The sequence below is a fragment of the Macaca mulatta genome, chromosome 1 (assembly GCF_049350105.2).
Source record: "Macaca mulatta isolate MMU2019108-1 chromosome 1, T2T-MMU8v2.0, whole genome shotgun sequence".
Taxonomy (NCBI): domain Eukaryota; kingdom Metazoa; phylum Chordata; class Mammalia; order Primates; family Cercopithecidae; genus Macaca; species Macaca mulatta.
In genome coordinates, this window is record NC_133406.1 from 83,662,760 (window position 1) to 83,688,832 (window position 26,073).

The window sequence follows — 26,073 nt, forward strand, 5'->3', positions numbered from 1 at the left end:
AAATCCCCACGTCACCTGATGATCTGGGCTCTTATCTGGAGGCTCTGGGGGAGGATCCACCTTCAGACTCATTCAAGTATTGGCAGAATTCACTTCCGGGTGGGTGCAGAACTGAGGTCCCCTTTCCTTGCTGGCTATCAGCCGGGAGTCAGTCCACCTTTTAGAGGCCACTCACTTTCCCTAGCTCATGGCCTCCCTCATCTTCAAACCAGCTATGGCAGGGCAAGTCCTTCTCCTGCTTCAGATCTCTTTGACATCCCCCTTCTACCTCATCTTTCCTGCCTCCAGCCAGAGAAAGTTCTCTGCCTTGAAAGGCTCATGTGATTAGATTGGGCACACTCGGATAATCCAAGATAATCTCCCTATTTTAAGGTTTGTAACCTTAATTACATCTGCAGAGTCTTTTTTGCTATGTAACATAACATAGTCACAGGTTGCAAGGATTAGGGCCTCGGTGTCTTTGGGGAGAGCGTTCTCTCTACCACACTGTCTTCCTGCCCTAATGAGTACACCTTACATTTTGAAATGAAGTCAATCTCCTGCATTTTTTTTTTTTTTTTTTTAAATTTTAGCTCACACTCAGCCTGGTGTGAGCAGGCCCATCTTTGCCACTGATTGCATGTGACTGCCTGGAAATCCACAGATCTTTTAGAGCGACAGATATATCACTGTGTAGCTGGTAGAGTTCTTCAGGTGGGTATTGATATCCTTCTAGTACGCAAAGCAACCATATGCCCTGGTATTTACAGTACCCCAAATGGAAAGCTTCATTCTGATGTCTTATGGAAGTGATCTGGCCATTTATAAGTTAGAGCCAAATCCTCTCCCACTATCTTCAACAATATTCTTGCCAAATCTCAAATCTTGGCTGTCTTTAGACATTTTTTAGCTCTATTTTTCTTTGTTATTATTTAATTTTAATTTAATTTTTTTTTTTTTTTTTTTTTTTTGGTGAGACAAGAGTCTTGCTCTGTCACCTAGGCTGGAGTGCAGTGGTGCAATCTTGGCTTACTGCCACCTCCACCTCCCAGATTCAAGTGATTCCCTACCTCAGCCTCCTGAGTAGGATCACAGGTGTGTGCCACCATGCCCAGCTAATTTTTGTATTTTTAATAGAGACTGGGTTTCACCATGTTAGCCAGACTGGTCTTGGACTCCTGGCCTAGAGCCATCCACCCACCTCAGACTCCCAAAGTGCTGGAATTATAGACATGAGCCACCACCACGCCCAGCCTATTTTTCTCGTATTATTTAGTTACTATTAATTAGCTTGTAGGTTAGAAATAGTCCTTTATCCTGAAGTACAGGCATGCCTCACTTAACAATGGGGATATGTTCTAAGAAATGCACTGTTAGGCGATTTCGTTACTGTGGAAACATGGTGGAGTGCACTCACATAAACCTACACGGTGGAGCTTACTACACACCTAGACTGTGTGGTGTAGCCTATTGCTCCTAGGCTACAAACCTGTACAGCACATTACTGTACTGAATACTGTAGGCAGTCGTAACACAATGGTAAGTATTTGTGTATCTAAACATACCTAAACATAGAGAAGGTACAGTAGAAACATAGTGTAAAATATTTTAAAATGGCACAACATCTATAGGGCACTTGCCATGAATGGAGCTTGGAGGACTGGAGGTTGCTTCGGGTGAGTCAGTGAGTGAGTAATGAGTGAATATGAAGGCCTAGGACATTACTGTACACTACTGTAGACTTTATCAACACTGTATACTTAGCCTACACTAAATTTGTAAAACTAAATTTTTCTTTAATAATTGACCTTTGCTTACTGTAACTTTTTTATAAATGCTAAATTAAAAAGAAACTTTTTGACTCTTTTTTTTTTTTTTTTTTTTGAGACGGAGTCTCACTCTGTCACCAGGCTGGAGTGCAATGGCGCGATCTCAGCTCACTGCAACCTCCGCCTCCCGGGTTCAAGCAATTCTCCTGCCTCAGCCTCCCGAGTAGCTGGGATTACAGGCATGCACCACCATGCTCGGCTAATTTTGTATTTTTAGTAGAGAAGGGGTTTCACCATATTCCTCAGGCTAGTCTTGAACTCCCGACCTCAGGTGATCCGCCCACCTCAGCCTCCCAAAGTGCTGGGATTACAGGTGTGAGCCACCACGCCTAGTCGACTCTTTTGTAATAACAATTAAAACACAAGGCCGGGCGCGGTGGCTCAAGCCTGTAATCCCGGCACTTTGGGAGGCCAAGACGGGCGGATCACGAGGTCAGGAGATCGAGACTATCCTGGCTAACACGGTGAAACCCCGTCTCTACTAAAAACACAAAAAACTAGCCAGGCGAGGTGGCGGGCGCCTGTAGTCCCAGCTACTTGGGAGGCTGAGGCAGGAGAATGGCGTAAACTCAGGAGGCGGAAGCTTGCAGTGAGCTGAGATCAGGCCACTGTACTCCAGCCTGGGCGGCAGAGCGAGACTCCGTCTCAAAAACAAACAAACAAACAAACAAACATATTGTACAGATGTATACAAATATTTTTCTTTTTATCCTTATTATTTTATTTTTTGGAGGGGAACAGAGTCCTGCTCTGTCACCTAGGCTGGAGTCCAGTGGTGTGATCTCGGCTCACTGCAACTTCTGCCTCTTGGGTCCAAGTGATTCTCCTTTCTCAGCCTCCCGAGTAGCTGGGACTACAGGCATGCGCCACCATACCCAGGTAATTTTTGTATTTTAGTAGAGATAGGGTTTCACCATGTTGCCCTGGCTGGCCTTAAACTCCTGAGTTCAGCCAATCTGCCGCCGTGGCCTCCCAAAGTGCTAGGGTTACAGGCCTGAGCCACTGCGCTCTTTTTATCCTTATTTTTGTCCTTTTTTTTTTTCCTTATTCTATAAGCTTTTATCCTTTTATCCTTATTCTATAAGCTTTTTCTATTAAAAAATTTAATTTTTTTTCTAATTTTTAAGCTTTTTTGTTAAAAAATAAAAACACAAACACACAGTAGCCTAGGCCTACATGGGGTCGGGATCATCAATATCACTGTCTTCCGCCTCCACATTTTGTCCCAATGTAAGGTCTTCGGGGGTATTAACACACATGGAGCTGTCATCCCCTACGATAACAATGCCTTCTTCTGGATTCCTCCTGAAGGACCTGCCTGAGCCTGTTTTACGGTTAACCTTTTTTTTAAAATAAGTAGAAAGAGTACTCTAAAATAATAGAAAGTATAGTAAATACATAACAGTAACAGTCACTAATCAAGTATTATATACTATGTATAATTGCATGTGCTATGCTTTATTTTACTTTATTTTATTTTTTGAGATGGAGTCTCGCTCTGTCACCCAGGCTGGAGTGCAGTGGTGTAATATCAGCTTACTGCAACCTCTGCCTCCTGGGTTCAAATGATTCTTCTCCTGTCTCATCCTCCTGAGTAGCTGGGACTACAGGCACCCGCCACCACGCCTGACTAATTTTTGTTTTTTTAGTAGAGATGGGGTTTGACCATATTGGTCAGGCTGGTCTCGAACTCCTGGATCCACCTTCCTCAGCCTCCCAAAGTGTTAGGATTATAGGCGTAAGCCACCATGCCCAGCCTAGCATGTGCTGTGTTTTTATACAACTGACAGCACAGTAAGTGTGTTTATATCAGCATCACCAGAAACACATGAGTAATGAGTTGTGCTAGAACATCATAATGACTATGATGTCACTAGACCATAGGGATTTTTCAGCTCCATTGTAATCTTATGGGACCACCATTGTGTATATGGTCTGTCATTGACCGAACCATCATTTTACGGTACATGACTGTATAACTTTCTCCATAGACAAGCATAAGGAAACCCAGCTGAATGGGAAAGCTAAATGGCGGGGAATTGCATAAGACAGCTCCCAGATAACATTTTAATCTAATGCTTGTGTCATCAGCAGAGCAGCTTATTGGGGACTGGCATGGGAAGGAGTTTATAACCCATTCTGTGGGATAGAGATTCAACACACTCACGTTACCTCAGGCTGTTTCTTCATCTAAAAAACAGGATGAATAATACCCACCTCATGGGATAGCTGCAAGAATTGACATGTGACAATGCCTAGCCCAGTTCCCTGTTTCATAGTGAATGCTCAAGAAATGTTAGCTCGCTTACCACACTATTGTCAACCCCCATTGCCCATCACCACTATTGTAGGAGTTACAGTGCTTTCTAAAGAGGAGGCAGGCCGGGCACGGTGGCTCAGCCTGTAATCCCAGCACTTTGGGAACCTGAGGGGGGCAGATCACTTGCGGTCAGGAGTTCGAGACCAGCCTGGCCAACATAGCAAAACCCCGTCTGTACTAAAAAATGCAAAAATTAGTCTGGGCACGGTGGCTTATGCCTGTAATCCCAGCACTTTGGGAGGCCAAGGTGGGCGGATCACCTGAAGTCAGGAGTTTGAAACCTGCCTGGCCAACATGGTGAAAACCTGTCTCTACTAAAAAAAAATGCCAAGGGCTGGGCGCAGTGGCTCATGCCTGTAATCCCAGCACTTTGGGAAGACAAGGCAGGCAAATAACGAGGTCAGGAGTTCGAGACCAGCCTGGCCAACATGGTGAAACCCCGTCTCTACTAAAAATACAAAAAATTAGCCAGGCATAGTGGTGGGCGCCTATAATCCCAGCTACTTGGGAGGCTGAGGCAGGAGAATCGCTTGAACCTGGGAGGCGGAGGTTGCAGTGAGCTGAGATCACACCACTGCACTCCAGCCCAGCTGACAGTGCGAGACTCATCTCAAAAACAACAACAACAACAACAAAACCCAAAAAATTAGCCAGCCATGGTGGCACACGCCTATAGTCCCAGCTACTTGGGAGCCTGAGGCAGGAGAATTGCTTGACCCAGGAGGAGGAGGTTACAGTGAGCCAAGATTATGCCACTGCACTCCAGCCTGGACAACAGAGTGAGACTCCGTCTCAAAAAAAAAAAAAAAAAAAAATTAGCTGGGCATGGTGGCACATGCCTGTAATTCCAGCTACTCGGATCGTGCCACTGCATTCCAGGCTGGGTGACAGAGCCAGACTCTGTCTCAAAAAAAAAAAAAAAAAAAAGAGGCGGCAGTGCTCGCTTTGGCAGCACATCAACTAAAGAGGAGGCATATGTGAGTGATTGTTTACTATTTTTGGAATGAGAGTTGTGTGAGAAAATAGAAATATAATAAATGAAGTCCTCATCTAACTTTAGCTATTATAGTCTTCAGTGCCCCTTAGAGGTTGGGGGTCCTTTCTTCAGATCATTATGTTGCTCTCATTCCCCATTATTGCTCCTGGAAATTACAAACAGACACAGAGTGAAACATCACTTTTTATTTCTTCTGAGTATCTACATTCAATTGCTTTGGCTAAATTAACAAAAAACACTCAAGTACATGTGGTTTCTGGTGACAAGTTCTCTAAGACAGTGTGGGAAATGACCTAAAAATGCACAGGCAAGGCTCAGTCTCCAGAAGGGTGGGCAGGGGTAGGTAGGGGCTATCTGATCCCCAAGGCAATGAAGTCTTAGAGCTGAAGCCCAGCTCCTCCTTTTTAAGAGGAAATGACAACCCAAAGCCTTCTGCGTTTGTTTGAGATCCTAGCTTGTGGCCCTGTCAGATCCAGAAACCAGGCATCCTGATTCCCTGTCCACTGCCCCCAGCCTGAAGCCCTTCATCCTTCCTCTTAGCACCCTCTCAGGGGAACAGGGGCCTAGGTATGTTTACAAAAGTCCAGAATGGGTCAGTATTTGGGGGAAATAGAGATTTGAAGGTTTTAATTCCTCATATAATAGAGCAATTCAGTTCTGTCTAATCATAGGGTATTATTGTTCCAGACTCGGTTAAGAATTTGCCAGAGAACAGAAACTCCCAGCTGAAAATTTGTATCTTGTAATCGGCATGCCAGCATTTCCTACTAGAGCTCAGCATCTGAGCTGCATTATTTACTCATGTAAGTGCTTAGGATGGGTGATGGATAGGAAATATAGGAAATGGAAGGACACAGGGCAAAGGTCATACAGGAGCACTAAATGGGGATGGGGTAACTTGCTAAGTATAAAGTTAAGACCTACATTAAGACCACTTCTATGCACATGTTCAGTTAGAGGATTCAATGGATACACCAGGCACCTATGGCTGGAGTCTCCTTGGCACGAGCGCCCCATCCGAGGCACAGCTGCACTTCTGCACCCTCATGTTAGGCAGGCTGACCACTTGGGGCCTGGTCCTGCCTCCCTCCTTGATGCTGACGATCATGGGCAGCGAGGCAGTCTCCGAGGCGATGCACTGTCGCGGCCCCAGAAATGGCCACTTGACGGCCAGGGCCTCCGGGGGCTGCTGGCAGGTGCCCACACACTCATAAGCCAGGAACCCCGGGGGCTCCAGCACCCAGTTATCGGCCCACTTCATCCCCTGCAGGTCAATGTACATCTCCTGGCGGCAGCAACGGGTGCCCTCGGTCACTGGTGCTTCAGGGTCACAGTCGCCCTGAGCTCTGTGTGGGCAAGGAGAGCAGGGTCAGAGGTCAGCTGGGAAGGCTGAGGTCAGAAGGCCTGGGGCACAGCTTAGTGGACACCTGGGAGGGAGATTTATGATCCAGCTCTCACTGTTTTAAAAGCTGGACATTTGTGAGAAGATGAATGAATAAACATATCTGAAACATAAATAATTAAATCAGCTACTATTAATTAAAGGTCTCCTAGCAGGCCGGACACTGAACTAGGTACTTCACATGTATTATCTCAGGTGATGTCTGCATTTCATCCTCAGGTAGGTTCCAACATTATCCCCATTCCACCTGAGGCCACTGACACTCAGAGGTGTTCGGTGACGTGCCAGAGGACGTGCAGCCAGTGGAAGGCAGAGCTAGATGGAGGCCAGGCCGACTGGTTCCAAGGCCTCTTCTTAACCACTGTGCTATGCAGCCCCCATCTGCTCCAGAGAGCTAACTTGTCCATAAGGAAAGAATTCACCAAAGCAGGAGGGAAGCTCATCTCCCCTAGTAACTGCTAAAGCTAGGATTTTTGAAAAATTTAATCACGAAGAAGGATAAAGTGGAAGTAGGTGATTACAATCATGTGTATATGGAGTCAATGGCAACATAAAAATCCATTGAAAATTATCAAAGATAAATAAAATGAATAATACAATTTCTGTTTTGTTTTTGTTTTTTTTTGAGACAGGGTTTCGCTCTTGTTGCCCAGGCTGGAGTGCAATGTTGCGATCTTGGCTCACTGCACCCTCCGCCTCCCGGGTTCAAGCGATTCTTCTGCTGCAGCCTCCCAAGTAGCTGGGATTACAGGTGCCCGCCACCACGCCCAGCTAATTTTTGTATTTTTAGTAGAGACGGGTTTCACCATGTTGGCCAGGCTGGTCTGGAACTCCTGACCTCAGGTGATGTGCTGGCCTCAGTTCCCAAAGTGCTGGGATTACAGGCATGAGCCACCATACCTGGCCTTACAATTTTTTTTTTTTTTTGTCGTTTTTTAAAAACTTTTTTTAAAAAATTTTTTTAAGGATAGGATTTCACTGTGTGGCCCAGGCTGGTGTCAAACTCCTGGCTTTAAGCAATCCTCCACTTCAGCCTCCCAAAGTGTTGGGATTACAGGCATGAGCCACGCGCCTGGCCTGAATAATACAATTTCTTTCTCTTTTCTTTTTTTCCTTTTTTTTTTTTTTTTCTGAGATGGAGTCTGGCTCTGTCCCCCAGGCTGGAGTGCAGTGGTGTGATCTTGGCTCACTGCAACCTCCACTTCCCGGGTTCAAGCGATTCTCCTGCCTCAGCCTCCTGAGTAGCTGGGATTACGGGCGCACGCCACTACGCCCGGGTAATTTTTGTATTTTTGGTAGACACGTGGTTTCACCATTTGGTCAGGCTGGTCTCGAACTCCTGACCTGGTGATCCACCCACCTTGGCCTCCCAAAGTGCTAGGATTACAGGCCTGAGCCACCACGCCTGGCCAATAAAACAATTTCTACCATTAGAAACCCTGACATGCAGTGGGCAATCGCTGGCATCCTGGGACAGTCTGCACCACGCTCCCCCCCAACCCCTCGTCCACCGCCACCATCCGGTACCCCAGACAGTCCTGGGGACGGGGGTCTGGACCACCCAGTGGTTGCTTGTCTCTGGTCTGCACAGTCCGGCACCTACCCATAGTCCCTGAGGTCCAGCGTGTGCAGTTCCAGCTGGGGCTCCCCAAGCCCGGCCGGCGCCCCCTGCGAGGCAAAGCGGACCAACTTGTGGGCGCCGGACGCCAGCGGGCCCAGGTGCTCCCTCTGCACCGACACTTGTAGCAGCAGAGGAGGCCGGGGCCGGCTTAGCTGCTGCCAGAAGTTCACGGCCTCAGTCACGTCGAAGACCTTCCAGCCGCTCTCGTGGACGGACACCAGCCTGAGACACGACACGGAGACCCAGCGCTGCGTGAGGGCGGGGACTGGGACGGGCCCCAAGGGCCCCGCCCCGCCCCCCGCGTCCCCGCCCCCAAGCCAGGCCGAGCAGCCCCCTCCCCCTGCCCTGCGCGCCCGCGCGACCCCCACCTGGAGTCGATGAGAGAAGTGCGGTTGGAGCCGTCGTCGCGGACGCGCAGCCATTCGACGGTCACCCGGGCCCGGGCGCCGCGCGGGGACAGCCGCCCGTGCCTGTGCAGCGTGGCCTTGGGGACCGGCTCCTGGAAGAGCCGCAGTACGGCCTGCACCAGCTCGCTGTTGGGCGGCAGCCGCTGCTCCATGCCGAACACCAGCAGGTGGGTGCTGGCCTCCGACGCCAGGAACCTGCCGGCCACCTCTGGGGACAAGAGCAGGGTCAGCAGGGCCTCCCCGGACTCCAGGGGATCTCTGAGGATGGCAGGGACAATGAGCTGGCAGCCAGGCCAAGGAGACACCGGCCCCTGTTCTATCTCTGGGGCAAGCCCGGTTTAAAAATCTCTCTTGGATCTGGGTCTTGTTTAGTAACAGTTTACATCCAGCAGGCAGGGGCGACTGTGGGACCCCGGGCTAGCAAGTTTGCCTCAGCTGAGATGCTAGGAGCAGAATCCTCACCCAGGTGCCCGGCCTTGGGTCTAGCTCTGGGCACTGAGGAGCTAGGGAGGCGAGAGGCTGCGGGAGGATTTAGGCCCAGCTGCACCCCTGACAGCCAGGTATAACCCAGGTAGTCTACTTAGGTATTTTTCAGTTATCCAAACATGCTTCTATCCACAAGAACTCACTTTGATGTTCACAGTGCTGGGAGATGGCTAAGACATAGTCATACCCCTGTTCCAGATGAGCACATGGTGGAGAGAGGATATTAAAGCCATTTACTCAAGGTTAGGTTCAGACCAGAGTGGCAGTGTGAAAACAGACCCCAGGAGTACAGCTGCACCAAGTTCCTTGAGGCACACACTCACCCGCTCCCCCAGCTCTACTTTTTCTCCTCTACCCTCCCCTTCTCTGATGCCTTGGTTTTTCCAACAGGTCTAGCCTGGTGCAGCTCCCCTGGGCTAGAGGGGGGCCCTCAGTGCACAGCTGGAGACCCTGGGCCCAGGCCTGGCCCCTCCTCACTGCTCCTTGGACCGTGGCCCTCACACAGCCTCCCACAGAGTCCTAAAAGGCCAGGAGCCCTTTGACACCACCAGAGTGGGCACAACCGGCCTGTCCCTGACCATGGGACCGGGGGCAGCAGGGAGGGAGGGCCTCACCTCGGAAGCTGTGGCTGAACCTCTTCCCGCGGGAGCGGTCCCCATGGCTGCGCCGCAGCAGGGCCACATACTGGGCCCTCACGTGGGCGGGGATGACCAGCTCCTCCATGTCCACCCTGTCAGGTACAGGCACCTCGCTGAGCTGCAGCTGCTGCAGCAGGCTGCCCAGGAGCTGCTCCCCAGTCATGGCCACCCCCGGGCCGGCCAGGGGCAGCACCCAGAGTGCCCAGCAGAGCCACAGGGGCCGCATGGTGCTGCTCTGGAGGAGCAGGAGGCAGAGTGGAGCTGTCCTCTAAGGAGACTGAAGGAGGGTCTTAGGCAGCTGGGCATGCTGAGAGCCAGGTTGGGCCAGCTTTATAGCTGGCCCTGGGCTGGCCTGGGGTGAAGGGAAAAGGGAGGGAGGGAGGGAAGGAGGTCACACCCCTGGGACCTCCTGGGAGCTCACAGCCAGACAGGTCCCTGAGTCTGGAGGAGGGGGCTGTCTCGAAAGAACAGGGCTGTCTGGATGCCACCCAGGCCTGGGGCCTGTGATTGTGCTGCCAGCAGCGTGACAATATTTTTAGTGCTTGTTTAATTTTCCTGGCCTTACCCCAGCCCCGTTCTATGAAAAAGTTAGTCTATTCTGTGTAAAAGAAAGTCCTGCTAGCCAGCTGCTTAAATCTCTTTAAGTCTCTTCTGGAGGCTGGGCTGGGTCCAGGTTTGCAAATCATAAAGGAAGGGCGGGAAGGATTCTGCCTTCCTGCTGGTTTGGATCACGTTCACAGAAGCCCCTTGGTCATCTCTCTCCAACCCACACTCCTTGCACACCCCCTGCCTCTCCCCGCACCAGGGGTCCCTCAGGGTTGTCTCACCATCCCTGCCCTCCCCGCATGACAGAGGATGCTAGACACTGTCAGGACACAAATCTGGCAGCGCTACTGTTTTTGGGAGTCCCAGGAACAGCAATTTCAGCAAGTGCCTTTGCAGTCACATGACCACAGCACAGGAGTCCCCCCTTCAGACAGCAGAATTATTCTGGGGTGTGCTCTCCCCAGTGAGCTGGCTGGCCGGTTCGTGCCACCAGCACTCAGCTGGAGCCCAGGGCTTTTAGTAGTGTGTGTGTTGGGGGAGTGTTTAGCATCAGAGAAGGGGGAGGGATAAGAAGAACACTGATAATAATCATAATGGACACAGACGAGGGACAGGAACCTAGAAAGCAGAGGCCAGAGCTGCCCAGAGGCATGGCCTGTTCAAAGCCATAGGTACGGGTGGCAGATTGAGGTGGGATCCCCTCTGTGTCTCCTCAGACACACATTTTAGACTGGCTGCGTTCACATATGAGACCTGCCATCTGCCAACTGTTTGACCTGCTAGCAAGTTAGTTAACTTCTCAGTGCCTCAGTTTCCTCATCTACAGAAAGAGGGTGATGATCATGAGGTCTTCCTCATAGGGTTAGTGTGAAGATTAAATGCATTAGTACATGCAGGATGTTTCACTAGACACTAACACCAGTGTCTAGTGACAGGTAAACACTCTGTAAGGGTTTGCCGTCATTATTATCTGCCTAAATTCTGCAATCACAGGGTCGTGGCTTTTTTTTTTTTGAGACGAAGCCTCACTCTGTCACCCCGGCTAGAGTGCAGTAGCGTGATCTAGGCTCACTGCAACCTCTGCCTCCTGGGTTCAAGTGATTCTCCTGCCTCAGCCTCCCAAGTAGCTGGGACTACAGGTGCATGCCACGCCTGGCTAATTTTTTGTATTTTTAGTAAAGATTGGGTTTCACCGTGTTAGCCAGAATGGTCTCAATCTCCTGACCTGGTGACCTGCCTGCCTTGGCCTCCCAAAGTGCTGGGATTACAGGCATGAACCACCGTGCCCGGCCAGGTCGTGGCTTTTTATAAAACTATCAACAATAATAATAGCACACATTTCCTGAGTGCTTACTATGTGCCAGTTGTTGTTCTAAGCTCTGAATGTGTATTCACACAGCCCTTAGGAGGCAGGTGTCAGTTTCAGGTGCCTCTTGCAGATGCAACGTCAGAGTACTGCCTGGGGAAGTGACCTGCTCCCAAACCTCAATGAAGGGCTTGGGAGCTAAATGGAGTGTCTGTCTCTGTAGGCATCTCCTCCTGGCACTGGCATAGGGGATTTGAGGATGTGCAGGGGGAAGCTCTTCCCAAAACTCCACAGCCTCACTTGCCCATGTTCTGTTGCATGCAAGGTGAGTAAGGATGCTGGAGGAGGACAAGGACCCTGGGCTGAGGGGGCTGGCGGGCAAGGGGCATCCCCCTTCACCTTCTAAGTGGGGGCACTCTGGCCCCTTTGTGGGAATGCTGTGTCACTGATAGGTCTCTCCATGTCATCCCCCTGCTTCTGTCCTCAAACATTTCAGGCAGAGGAAGAGGGAATCTTCTGTTGCTCGAAGCTGGAATTTCTTTTCAATGAAAGCCCAGCGACTTCATGCCACCATATATATACACATATACATATGCATTTGCTTATGTATATGTATATGGAAGTCTCATATTTGAACCCAGCCAGTCTAAAATGTGTGTTTGAGGAGGCGGCGAGGGGGGGCTCCCACCTCAATCTGCCCCCAGTACCTGTGGCTTTGGACAGGCCATGCCTCTAGGCAGCTCTGGCCTCTGCTTTCTAGGTTTCTGTCTCTTGTTCTGTGTCTGGAAATGACCTGGGCTCCAGCTGAGGGCTGGTGGCATGAGCCAGTCCACCAGCTAACTGGGGAGAGCACACTGCAGAACTATTCTACTGTCAGAAGGGGCTTTTAGTAGTGTGTGTGTTGGGGGAGTGTTTAGCATCAGAGAAGGGGGAGGGATAAGAATAACGCTGATAATAATCATGATGGGCTGAGTGTGGTGTGACTCACGCCTGTAATCTCAGCACTCTGGGAGGCCAAGGCAGGAGGATCACTTGAGGCCAGGAGTTCGAGACCAGCCTGGATAACATAGCAAGACCCCATCTCTACAGATAAGCATAAATAATAACCACAATGGCTAATAGTGCTTGTGGGCCATGCACTATTCTGAATGTTTTATATTTATTGTTAACTCTTTATTCTCACCATAACTTGAGGAGGAAGTTGCCATTATTATTTCCATTTTGTAGATGAAGAAACTGAGCATAAAACTGTTGTCTGACTAGCCCAAGGTCATACAGATAGTAGGTGCTAGAGCTCAGGGTATCTGAAGAGAAGGAACATGGATTTGGTCACATGTGTCCACAAGCCAAGGTAAGAGGAAATACAGAAATCCTAACAGCTGACCCCAGGGTGGGAAAAGGAGACCCTTGGGGTCATAGAATCATGCATGACCTCAGCTGCTTCTCTGTTTCCCTTTCCTTTTCTCTCCCATCTGTATTTCCATGGGATTTGTGTAATTCACAAGGTGGAATTCAAATCCCATCTTGGCACTCATCTCCCATAGTTGGAACATCCCGTGAAATATAAATTCCCACCACTGTTTCCGGTCCAAACAGGACCTCCTGTTCTCTCTGTGACAAGCGTAGCTTTCTTCAAAAGAGAAGCTGTTGCCTTCCTTTGCAAGTGATTAACAGGGGAAGGACTTACTTGGTGCAAACATTTGGGTCTTAAGTCAGGCCAAAAGGTGCAGAAGTGTCACATTTACAGGCAAGCCAGGACCTGTGGGCCTCAGTCTCTGGAAGCTGTTCTGGGCTGGTGTTTCATAAATATGCAATAGTCCACTACCCTTGCCGCTGGGCGACAGGAAGCCCTGTGGCTTATCACTAGTGCCAAGGATATAACACCCAGGCTGTCCTTGCATGCCACTACCCCCTCCCAAAAACTCAACATGTAGACCCACTGGGAGCTCCCTGAGGCTGGATGCTCACGATGAGACCTCACAGGCCCCTGTTCTGGTTCAGCAGGGACCTGCTGTTCCAGGGCTGAGGGAGGCCAGGCCCCTGGTGCTGCTGCTTCTCTGACCTGCAGATGCCCATGCGAGGTTCTTTTCCAGCTAGGAAACACCACAGGGCTGAGAACCTCTGGAAGTCCCCGGGGGTTCAGGAGCTCCTTCTATACCTGGGGTAACAGACCAGCTAAATGGAAACCTCATTTCCAGAGAAGATAGTAAAGTGGAGGGACCCCCCCACACACACCTTCTTGATTCCCTGCCTCCTCCAGATGTCTCGCTGATATTTCTGCATCGGCCTCTCAGCACAGGACCCTCAACGGGAAGTGAAACTACACAGTCGATATCCAGCCTCTCTAAAAGGACTGATCCTGCTTGCAGGGCTGGGTGTTTGGGACGTAGTGCTCAGGGTGGCCCTGGGGGCTGCTGGTAGCCTAGGCAAGTGGTCCACGATTGGGAAACTGAGATCCCTTCCTGATGTTGGGGACCTCCCTTAGGTGGAGGAGCCTGGGAACATTTAGCACCAATGGAGGGGTTTGTCCAGCCAGGTGACTTACCCTCTTTATTTCACCTGCTAGTTTATAGAATCAGAGAGAGCTTAGTGCTGAAATCGGCTATCCAGGTCATGCTCCTGCCCCCGTGTTTTAGAAACAAGAAAACTGAGGCTTAGAGAGATGATAACTTCCCCAAACACACACAGTCAATGATCGATGATCAATACCCCCATAAAGTCAGGTCTTCCCACTCCCAGACCAAACTTCTTTCCACGCCCTCAAACTATTCCCAGTGCCCAGTCCTGCCCTGACCCCCTGAAGCCAGTAGGGTCATCTGTCAGCCCCAGGCAAGCTGGGGACTCAGTCAACCTAGGGTCGTGGCTGGGTAGGGGGCAGGGAGGCGTGAGAAGCAGACAAACAGACAAAGGCCAAATCCCCCAGACTCCTGAGGCCCAAGATACAGGCCTGGGTCCTAAATGTGGATTCCCAGCAGCCTGAAGAGTTTTGTTAGGGAAATAAAATAATTGGGCAATTAGCTAGCGGCCAAAAGAAGAGCTCAAATGTGGATTAGGAAACTTTTTACAATGGGCTGATTAGTCGTCAGGAGGGAGGGCAGCCACCCTTTGTCATGCAGCGGAAGGAGCTGGGACTCTGAGGGTCTGAGTGGAGAGTCTGGCTATGGGGTCAGGTCAGGCTTGAAAAATTGTAAAACAGCCTCTTCTGTCCTGGTGGGAGGGAAGGTGTTTGGAGAACAGGGAATACTACTAAACCAAGCTGTCTCAATCAAAGATTACAGCAGTGGAAAAAATGCAGACTGTTTGTGAACCTGTATTGTTAGGGGTTTTAAGATGTTGTGATGACTTTTTTTTGGGGGGGGAGATGTTATGTTGCGGATGCTCTCAGTGTAATTGTGAGGATGTGGGTGCTTTGCACTGCCAGCTGTTTTGTTGGTGTACATATCCGTTAGGACTGAGACACTTAGGACCAAAGTCTTCTCCAACCCAGATGACCTTCAGATAAGCCAAACTTCTCTGCTTGCTCTGACCTCTCTGGACCACTCCTGTCTCCCTAATCTGGTGTTATCCGGCCCAGCCGTCCCACCTGCCCTGCTTGGCCATCATGGAGCCACGAGGCAAGCTGCCCCTGAGCTTTCCTCACCTCCTCTCAGCCCCAAACAGCTTTTCCACAACCCACTGCTCCAGCGCGTCCCACCTTCCACCAGGTCTGGGATTGTTCATGGGGGAGTTTCTGGGGGTAGTGATTTCTGTCCGGAATCACCTGAGAAACCTGTGTAAATACAGATTCCTGGACCCCAACTTAGGCCTCGTGAATGGACTTTGCTGTTCCCCTGTGCCCTGATTTCACCTGGGGACACATCTTCAACCACCTCCCTTCCCTCGGATACACAGTTCTCCTGACCTCACAGGATTCCCTCGGCCTTTCTTTAGGATCACCCTGTTCTAGATGGAAAATGTTAAAGACTTTGCTGGGGGCAGTGTCCAGGAATCTGAGTGTTCTATGCACATTAAGATTCTATGCGCATTAGGTTTGAGAAGCAGGGAAGGGTGAGGATAGGTTGGGGCCAATAGAAGGCAAAGAGGCTGCCGGAGAATTCAGGTGAGAAGAACCCCATCATTCCATTAAACTTATAACCTGGCCCTTCTGGATGATTCCTCCACGTCCTGATTGCCAGTGATGAGAGAAAAGAACACAAATGGGAAAAAACTAGAAAAACATTTTTTCTTCAGGTATTTTCTGGACTTTCTCAGAAAATTTGAGAGTAAGAACAGGTGAACAGAGAGGTTTCTTTTCTCTCTCTCTAAATACCCTGAACATAATCATGTTATATGCAAATTCAACATTAAAACATTTATTTATTCATTTATTTCTTTGAGCCAGAGTCTCACTCTGTTGCCCAGGCAGGAGTGCAGTGGTGCGATCTCAGCTCACTGCAACTTCCACCTCCTGGGTTCAAGTGATTCTCCTGCCTCAGCCTCCCAAGTAGCTGGGACTACAGGAGCCCACAAATATGCCAGCTAATTTTTGTATTTTTAGTAGAAGTGAGGTTTCATCATGTTGGCCAGGCTGGTCTCCAACCCCTGACCTCAAATGATCCACCCACCCTGGCCTCCCAAAATGCTGGGATTATAGGCATGAGCCACCGCACTTGGCCTCAGCATCATAACGTTTAATACTCCAAAGTTAACAGTATGTAGGTCAATAGATCTATCAAACTGTAATTATTTCCATTTTCCTCTAAATTTTTGTTTCTTCTCCACCACCCCCCCCCCGCCTCCCTCTCCTGCGAAAAACCCTTTTGAGTCTTTCCCACAGCTTCAATACTTCTGAAAATTTCTCCTACGAAACCCCCGACATAGGAGGCAGGAGACCAAGGTGCTGATTCTGACCCATGCCTGCCTGGGAACACTTAGCCTGCCATTTCCATGCCCATGCAGAGCAGTTCCTATCTTGCCCCGATCAGAAGCCACTACCATGACTCCCCACATCACAGACAGAAGTTTCTCCTCCTTAGTTTACCTGGAAGCTCTTCTCCAGGTCCCACCCTGGCTTTCCAACCCCCACGTCCTGCCCGTGCCACTGCCCTCCGCCCCCAGCATTCTGGGGCCCTGAATGGTCATCTCTTTGCTCATTCTTTTTCCCATGCCTGCGTGCCCTTCATCTCTTCTTTACCTTTGAAATCACGGCTCATCTGGCAAGCGTCGGCATAACACTCATTTTCTTCATGAAAATCCTCCTGTCATGTTCTGACCACTCCTGCCTCTCGCTGCCTTGCTCATCGCTGTGTCCTCCGGGTGCACCTTGGTCCCTCATGAACACAGTGGGATGACACCTTCTCCTGGCATCGTGGAGAGATGTGCCCAGGTGCTCCCACACAGCACGGGCTCAGCAAAGGGATTCCCTCTTGCTCCATCCTGTAATTAAGATGAGCACAGTGCCTAGAAAATAATTGGTGCTCAAATGCTATTTGCTGAAAGAAAGAAAAAGAGAGAGAGAATAGATGGATTATACCTTTTTTTGCTAAGAAATTTAAAATGGAAAATGTGAGACATGAGATTTTAGTCCACATTAAGGCCAGTATTCTTTAAGGAAACTGGTAACCAACAAACACAACTTAAAAGTTGAAAAAACAGACTGGGTGTGATCGCTCAATGCCTGTAATCCCAGACCTTTGGGAGACTGAGTCTGGAGGATTGCTTGAGTCCAGGAGTTTGAGACCAGCCTGGGCAACATACTGAGACCCCATCTCTACAAAAAAATTAAAAATTAGCCATGTGTAGTGGCATGCACCTGTGGTCCCAGCAACTCAGGAGGCTGAGGCAGGAGGATGCTTTGAGCCCAGGAGGCAGAGATTGCAGTGAGCCAAGATCGTACCACTGCACCCCAGGCTGGATGACAGAGTGAGACCCTGTCTCAAAAAAAAAAAAAAAAAAAAGAAAGAAAGAAAAGAAAAAAGAAAAAAAAAATACAGTGAGGATGGTGAGAGGTGTCTCTCCTATTCTGACACCTAACCCCTGGTCAGCTTCCCCAAAGCAGCACTGTATCTTGTATGCACTTCCAGGACAGTCTAAGCTTGCCAAAGCCCAGGTGTGTGATATCACTGTGTATGCAGTAACATTGTTCCCCTATGCCCTGATTTCATCTGGGGACACATCTTCAACCACCTCCCTTCCCTCGGAGATACAGTTCTCCTGACCTCACAGGATTCCCTTGGCCTTTCTTTAGGATCGCCCTCTTCTAGATGGAAAATATTAAAGACTCAGATGGTATCATGTCTTCTAGGCTGTGGGTAGTGAGTCCATGAAGCAGAGGGAGTGTTCTCACCAGCCCAGGGAAGAGGAGCCATGGGGGCTGTGGTATTGATAATGAGGGTCGTTACCCTGTTCCCTAATCTCCAGAGTGTGGCTGATAAGCAGGGAGGGAGGATTTGCACATTCTGACAGATAATTGGAAAGGTGGGTCAAGTAAACAAAATTCAGAATAATGAATATGGAGTCATTTGGGAATCCCTGGGATAAGCCCTGTCACGCTGGGGCAGATCCTTTTCTTGGAACCTTCAGCATTTTATCAACAGCTAAGCCCTGCAGCTGTCATGTAGAGGAAACGAGCTTTTGCCATCCACACTGGTGAGAAGCTACTGGCGTGTTTGACCCCCTTCCTGCACGTTCATTAGGGAATGTGACACTCCAGCCACCAAGCGGCCCTGACACCTCCTAGAAACACTTTTTGCTTCCTCTGCAATGCAACCCTAAGCTATCCCTTCAGCATTTGGCCTGCCTCTTGGTTTTGGAGCCCTGAGAGGTTCCTGGTGGGAGCTGATGAGTTTTCCAAAGAACCTTTTGGGTGGGTAGGGGTGTGTGAGTGTGTGTGCGTGTGTGTGTGTGTGTGCATGTGGTGTATGTAATTAAAGACATGTCTTGGTACAAAATCAAATAGCACAGAAGGGTCTCCAGTGAAAAGCACTAAGCACTAACCTCCACTCCACCTTTCCCCACTCCAACAGTCAGTTCTGAGGGTTTACCTCCAAAACAATCAACACAGTACTTCTGCCTCTTTTTTTCTTTGCTTTTTTTTCTTTTCTTTTCTTTTCTTTTTTTTTTTTTTTTTGAGATGGAATCTCACTCTGTCGCCCAGGCTGGAGTACAGTGGCACGATCTCAGCTCACTGCAACCTCCCCCTCCTGGGTTCAAGTGATTCTCCTGCCTCAGCCTTCCGAGTAGCTGGGACTACACGCATGTGTCACTACGCCCGGCTAATTTTTTGTATTTTTAGTAGAGATGGTTTTTCACCATGTTGGCCAGGATGGTCTCGAACTCCTGGTCTCAGGTGATCCACCCACCTCGGCCTCCCAAAGTGTTGGGATTACAGGCGTGAGCCCCTGCGTGTGGCACTTTTTATTTGTATTTGTTATTATTATTATTATTATTATTATTATTATTATTATTTTGAGACTGAGTCTTGCTCTGTTGCCCAGGTTGGAGTGCAATGGTGCAAATTTAAACAATACACTAAAGCCTCTATTTCCTGCTCCCCAAGCTTTAGGGAATATCTCAGTGTTTCACCAGGTAAAGCCAGACAATGAGATACCCCTCATCTACCACCTCTACCAGCTACATCCTTACCTATGCATGCTCAGGTCTGACAACCTTTACATTCTGTTCAGTCCTTTGTTTACAAATTGATTTTTTTTTTTTTTTTGAGACGGAGTCTCCCTCTGTCGCCCAGGCTGGAGTGCAGTGGCCGGATCTCAGCTCACTGCAAGCTCCGCCTCCCGGGTTCACGCCATTCTCCTGCCTCAGCCTCCCGAGTAGCTGGGACTACAGGCGCCCGCCACCTCGCCCGGCTAGTTTTTTGTATTTTTTTAGTAGAGACGGGGTTTCACCGTGTTAGCCAGGATGGTCTCGATCTCTCGACCTCGTGATCCGCCCGTCTCGGCCTCCCAAAGTGCTGGGATTACAGGCTTGAGCCACCACGCCCAGCCTACAAATTGATTTTAAATGCTGAAAACACCAATTGATAACATTATTATATAATTTTTACATTAAGCAAATAAATTTCACTGAAGAAGATGTAAACAATCCTGATAAGGCCGGGCACGGTGGCTCATACCTGTAATCCCAGCACTTTGGGAGGCCGAGGTGGGTGGATCACCTGAGGTCAGGAGTTAGGGCCCAGCCTGGCCAACGTGGTGAAACCCCGTTTTTACTAAAAATACAAGAATTAGCTGGATGTGGTGGCGCATGCCTGTAATCCCAGCTACTTGGGAGGCTGAAAGGAGGTGGAGGTTGCAGTGAGCCAAGATCATGCCACTTGTACTCCAGCCTGGGAGACTCTGTCTCCATAATTGAATAAATAAATATATAAATAAAAATAAACAATCCTGATAAAACAAAAACTTCCATATTCTAATACGCCTTCATCTTCCCTGCCTCCCTGCAAACTGGTTTTTTTACATTTTTTTCTTCCTTTTTTTTTTTTTTAGAGATCGGGTCTCGCTCTGTCACCCAGGATGGAGTGCAGTGGTGTCATCACAGCTCACTGCAACCTCAAACTCCTGAGCTCAAGCAAACTTCCCACCTCAGCTTCCTGAGTAGCTGGGACAACAGGTGTCCGCCACCACACCTTGCTAATTTATTTTTGTAGAGATGTAGTCTCTCCATGTTGCCCAGGCTGGTCTCAAACTCCTGGGCTCAAGTGATCCTCCTATCTCTGCCTCCCAAAGTGCTAAGATTATAGGTGTGAGCCATCATGCCTAGCCTCTGAAAACTCTTGCAGGGTAATTAATCATTGCCATCATTCTGGTATGTATCCTTTGAGACATTTTTTCTATTAATTTATACTTATGTATACATATAAAATATGTATTTTGCATTCTTTTCTCTTTCACATAATTGGGATCAAACTGCACATAACTCCATGCAACTTGCTTTTCTCACTTAACAGATGTCTTAGAGATATTTCCATGATGGCCCACCAAGTTCTATTACATTCTTTTCACTGCTGAATAGTATGTCAAAGTGTAGAAGCATTCCTTTGGCTTGAGCCCAGGAGTTCAAGACCAGCCTGGGAAACACAGTGAGACTCTGCTTAAATTGTTTTAAAAATTAGAAGACTTCCTCGATGGACTTTTAGATTTTTTCCACGTTACAAACAATGCTGCAATGAAAATTCTCAAGCATTCCTCTTTGTGCACCTGTGGGTGGGTATTTCTCTAAGTTAGATAATGAGAACTAGGGAGAAGGATGTACACATTTTACAGTGTTATCAGATTCTGACAAATTGCCCTCCAAGAAGTTTCCACCAATATATAGACCCATTCATTTGTATGAGAGAGCCTATCTCCGCATGTCCTTACCCTATTTTTTTTTTTTTTTTTTTGACAGGATCTTACTCTGTCACCAGGCTGGAGTGCCATAGCATGAACATGGCTCACTGCAGCCTTAACTTCCTGGGCTCAAGTGACCCTCCCACCACAGCCTCCTGAGTAACTGGGACTATAGGTGTGCACCACCATGCCCAGCTAATTGTTTTTATTTTTAGTACAGTCTTGCTATGTTGCCCAGACTGGTCTTGAACTCCTGAGCTCAAGTAATCTCTCCCGCCTGGGCATCCCAGAGTGCTGGGATTACAGACTTGAGCTACCTTGCCTAACCCTCACCCTATCATAATTAAGCTCTACAGACTTGCTAATCTAGTGTAGGGTAAGGGTGGGGGGAAATCACATGACATTGTCTTTATTTTTAAATTTTTTTATGTAGCTTTAGAGTTGGGGTCTTGCTATGTTGTCCAGGCTGAAGTGCAGGGGCTATTCACAGGCTTGATCATAGTTCACTGTAGCCTTGAACTCCTGTACTCAAATGATCCTCCTGTCTTAGCCTTCTGAGTAGCTGGTACACAGGGCAGGCATCATTGTGCCCTGTGTATTTACTTATTTTGCATTCCCCTGATAATCAGTGAAATTGAATAGCTTTTCCAATGTTTATGTGCCATTTATATTTCCTCTGCCTGTATTTCTATTGTGTGGGTTGTCTTTTCCTTAGCAGCAACTCTTCATATACTCTGGATACAGATTCTTTCTTGATTATATGCATGATGAATATGTACTTCCGGATCATGACTGAGATGTTCCCCTTTTTATGGTTTCTTTTCAAATTGATAGTAAAATACTTTGTTGAAGTCAAATGTTTTAATCTTTTTCTTTTTGCATATTATTTAAGGATGCCTCTCTTACTACAAGATCTATGAGCCCTTTTCCTCTGTAGTTCCTTTTTTTTGAGATAGATTCTCACTCTGTCACCCAGACTGGAGTGCAGTGGCGTGAGCTCAGCTCACTGCAACCTCTGCCTTCTGGGTTCAAGCAATTCTCCTGCCTCAGCCTCCCAAGTAGCTGGGATTAGAGGCGCCTGCCACCACGCCCAGCTAATTTTTATATTTTAGTAGAGACGGGGTTTCGCCATGTTGGCCCGGCTGCTCTCGAACTCCTGACCTTGTGATTTGCCCGCCTCGGCCTCCCAAAGTGCTGGGATTGGAGGCATGAGCCACCGCACCCGGCCTGAAGTTCTTTAACTGTGAGAAATCTCTGCCTTTTCTGTCTTCTTTTAATACTATCTCATCCTACCAACCCTCTTCATCTCCTCTCTGTGATCTCTGTTCTCTAGAGCTGGAACTGATAGAATCTCTACATTTCACCTTTCCTTTGTTTTTTCTCTGCCCTTGGTCTCACATTCTGAAATATCATATCTTTATAGTTTACCCCTTCTGTTGCTGTTTTTTAAACAAAGTTTTTATTTTAGAATAATTTCATATTGATAGAAAAACTGCAAAGATGGTACAGATAGTTCCCATATATCCCACATAAGTTTACTCTATTATTAACATTTACATTAGTATGGTACCTTTGTTATAATCATTGAAGCAATATTGACACAAAATCCACACTTTACCCGATTGTCTTAGTTTTTACCTAACGTCCACTTTTTGTTCCAGGATCCCACTCATCACACTACATTACATGTAGTTGTCTTGTCTCCTCTTGGCTGTGACATTTGGGTTTTTACTTTCACAAATAATATTAAAATGTCCAAAGCTTCTTTCTTATTATGGAATCATTCTGAGAATATGAATTATAATTTTAAAGTATTTTATGTTCCCCCCAAATATTTGTTTGCTCTACAGTCAGTTCTTCAAAGGGGACCAACCTAAGCCATCATCTATTACTGTAGAGAAAGTAGAGCTGGGAGCCGTCATGATGAACACTTGTTCTTGGACAAAGACTCCCATTGGGCAGCTCTCCCATTGTGAATTTCAGCCACCTGTGCTGACTGCAATGGACAGGAGCATATGCAGTGAGGCCTTATCCACTGGGAGGTCCATGGGGGCTGTAAGCACAAGAGGCCACCTTGGATATCACCCAGATCCCTTCTCAATCCTGGGGGTAGTGACCTCAGGGCTAGGTGGCCCCTTCCCTCTGTCTTGAGGAAGCCTCCCCTAAACAAAGGAGCACCCACCTGTACCCAGAGCCTGGAGAACCCTCTGAGGGATGCAGATTGGGAGACTGTATGCAGAAGCCCAAACTTTACCAAAACACCGGTAGAGTCCGTGAAAAAGGAAGGCTCCAGCTAGATGGATGGGATGACCTCTGTAAGGCAGTCTGGGGACCGTCTGGAGGCCGTGAGGATGTCAGCTCTCACTGGAGTGAACCAAGCCACCTTTTCTTTTTTCTTTTTCTTTTTTTTTTGAGATGGAATCTCACTCTGTTGCCAAGCTAGAATGCAGTGGCCCAATCTCAGCTCACTGCAACCTCTGCCTCCCAGGTTCAAGTGATTCTCCAGCCTCAGCCTCCTGAGTAGCTGGGATTACAGGCACGTGCCACTGTGCCCAGCTAATTTTTGTATTTTTAGTAGTCAGGCTGGTCTCAAACTCCTGACCTCGTGATCCATCCGCCTCGGCCTCCCAAAGTGCTGGGATTACAGGCGTGAGCCACTGCGCCTGGCCACTGAGCCACCTTTTCTAAAAATTGGCATGAAATAGATAACATATATACGGTCACCTTAAACAGGTTGCTCACATTCTCTCCTCAGTTGAGGACCACGGAGCAAAGGCCCGAGGCTGGTCTGACACTCGTGGGGAGGGTAGCAGGGGTCCAGTTGTTTGCGTTGTCCCAGCATGAGGAGCCTCCAGTCTGGTTGAGCCCAGCCCCACAGACCCATCATAGCTTGGTTTATATGTATCTGTGTAGCAAGCCAAGGAGGTCTTGGTTGAACCTAGTGGTCATTAGAGGTACAGGGGTGGGGGACCATATCAGCAGTTTCCACTTTATTCTGAAGAGAGTGGGATTTCTGGGACAGTCATGGTTTGAAAAGCTCGCTCAGCAGCCTTGTGGGGAATGGAGGAAAGGAGGCCAGGAGGTGTGGCCTCTGTGGTCACACAGAAGAAAAATTGTGGGACCTGAATCATGGCAGTAGCAAATGAGATAAAGCCACTAGCAATCCAGGACGTGAGTCTATGGTGACCAAGGACCAAGTAGATGTGGCAGAGGAGACTCCCAACCTATAACAGGAGGGGGTTCAGATTTCAAGGGAGAAGACATCAGGTTCTGTCTGAGTGATGGGGTGCCTGTGGGAAATCTGGGAGAAGTTATGGCTGGAAACTCTGGGAAGATGTTTGGGTCGGAGGAACCATGGCCCTGGGTAACATCAGCACAGCATATAGGTGGTACCTGGAGCCATCGGGGGAAGAGGCCATCATCAGATGATATAGGAGAAGGACACTTGTGAAGCCCTTTGGAGACGTCCGCCAGAACCTCTCCAGAGAGAGATTGTTGTGTAACAAATTCTCTCAACTTGGTGGCTTAAACACCAGGCATTTATTGTCTCACCATTCCTATAGATGAAGAATCCAGAAACAGTTTAGCTGCATGGTTCTGGCTCGGGGTTTCCCATGAGGTTGCCATGAAGATGTCGGCCAGGGCTGCAGTCAGCTGAAGGCTTACCTGGGGCCCGAGGATCCACCTGCAGGATTCACTCACATGGCTGTTGGCTGAAGGCTTCAGCTCCTTTGGCTCTTGGCAGAAGGCATGAGATCCTCCCTGAATGGACCTTCAGAAGGCAGCTGCAGACCCACAACTTTTACTCAAGAGAGGAAGTCAGGGCTTAAAAGAGAAATCTGTGAATTGTCCAAATAGAAGTAACACTTGATGTCACAAAAACAAATGTCACAGAAAGAGAGAGACTGATTCTGACTTTATTTAAAAGTCTGGGGCCAGGCGCGGTGGCTCACACCTGTATTCCCAGCACTTTGGGAGGCCGAGGCAGGTGGATCACCTGAGGTCAGGAGTTTGAGACCAGCCTGGCCAACATGGCAAAACCCCGTCTCTACTAAAAATACAAAAATTAGCCTGGCATGGTGGTGTGTACCTGTAATCCCATCTACTAGGGGGCTGAGGCAGGAAGATTGCTTGAACCTAAGAGGTGGAGGTTGCAGTGAGCCGAGATCGCGCTGCTGCATTCCAGCCTGGGAGACAGAGCGAGACTCTGTCTCAGAAAAAAAAAAAAGAAAAAAAAGAAGTTTGGGCCAGCCGCAGTGGCTCACACCTGTAATCTCAGCACTTTGGGAGGCTGAGGTGGGGATTGCTTGAGCCCAGGAGTTCAAGACCAGCCTTGGCAATATGGTGAAACCCCACCTCTACAAAAAATACAAAAACAATTAGCCAGACATGGTGGCGCACGCCTATAGTCCCAGCTACTCGGGAGGCTGAGGTGGGAGGATCACCTGAGCCTGGGGAGGTCGAAGTTGCACTGAGCCGTGATTGTGCCAGTGTACTCCAGCCTGGGCAACAGAGTGAGATCCTGTCTCAAAAAATACATATATTTTTTGATATTTTGCTCATTGTGATTTTTTGGTGCTAATTTTCACTTAAAAATGTTAAATTAAAATATTGTTTATCTTGATTACTGAATTCTTTGATGCCCTCTTAGATTTTGCATCCAAGGTGAGTACACCACTCACCCCACCTGGGCCCAGTCCTAGGGAGAGCAGAGGGCCCCAGCTGGGGCCTGGGAGAATAGCAGGAAAGTGAGAAAACAAAGTGGAGAGAGAAAAGGGTTTCAGAAAGAAGGCATGGTCAATGAAGACACTGCAGCGGAGATGGGACCGTTCCTTCCTCTACCTTTGCCACGTTACTCTGGTTTCTTCTTAATTTATCAAAGGTGGGAGGAGAATTTAGAACTTCCTAGAGTCCGGCCTCAGGCAGTGAGAGAGATTTCCAGGCAGATCCCCAGGGTGCTTTGTGGCTTTGATTCCTGCCTCCCAGAGGTTGCAGCACTATCTATAGAGCAGAGCGCCCTGTAAGAAAATCATTTTTGAGGAGGGGGAAAAAGTCAACCCTGAAGCTTCAAATGGTGTCACCTCTCTTCAGAAGGACCAAGAATGCGAGTAAACTGGGCACAGCGGCTTACATCTGTAATCCCAGCGCTTTTGGAGGCCAGGGCGGGAGAATCCCTTGAGCCCAGGAGTTCAAGATCAGCCTGGCCAACATAGTGA

The 26,073-nt window shown here is 48.5% G+C and overlaps 1 protein-coding gene across 2 annotated transcripts; it reads right to left on the reverse strand.

Moving 5' to 3' along the window:
• Positions 1-5,290: 5,290 nt before the first annotated feature.
• Positions 5,291-19,612, reverse strand: LOC699676 (left-right determination factor 2). Of its 2 annotated transcripts, XM_077938744.1 has the most exons (5): positions 9,656-9,905; positions 8,735-8,763; positions 8,517-8,632; positions 8,131-8,370; positions 5,291-6,471 (listed from the first exon to the last, which is right to left on the reverse strand). In XM_077938744.1, the coding sequence occupies exons 1-5, from the start codon at positions 9,903-9,905 to the stop codon at positions 6,108-6,110; spliced, it is 999 nt and encodes a 332-aa protein (XP_077794870.1). In that variant the 3' UTR covers positions 5,291-6,107. The 2 variants fall into 2 exon arrangements, with proteins under 2 accessions (XP_077794870.1, XP_077794879.1); XM_077938753.1 differs by lacking the exon at positions 9,656-9,905 and adding an exon at positions 16,705-19,612 and having other exon boundaries at positions 8,517-8,763.
• Positions 19,613-26,073: the final 6,461 nt, after the last annotated feature.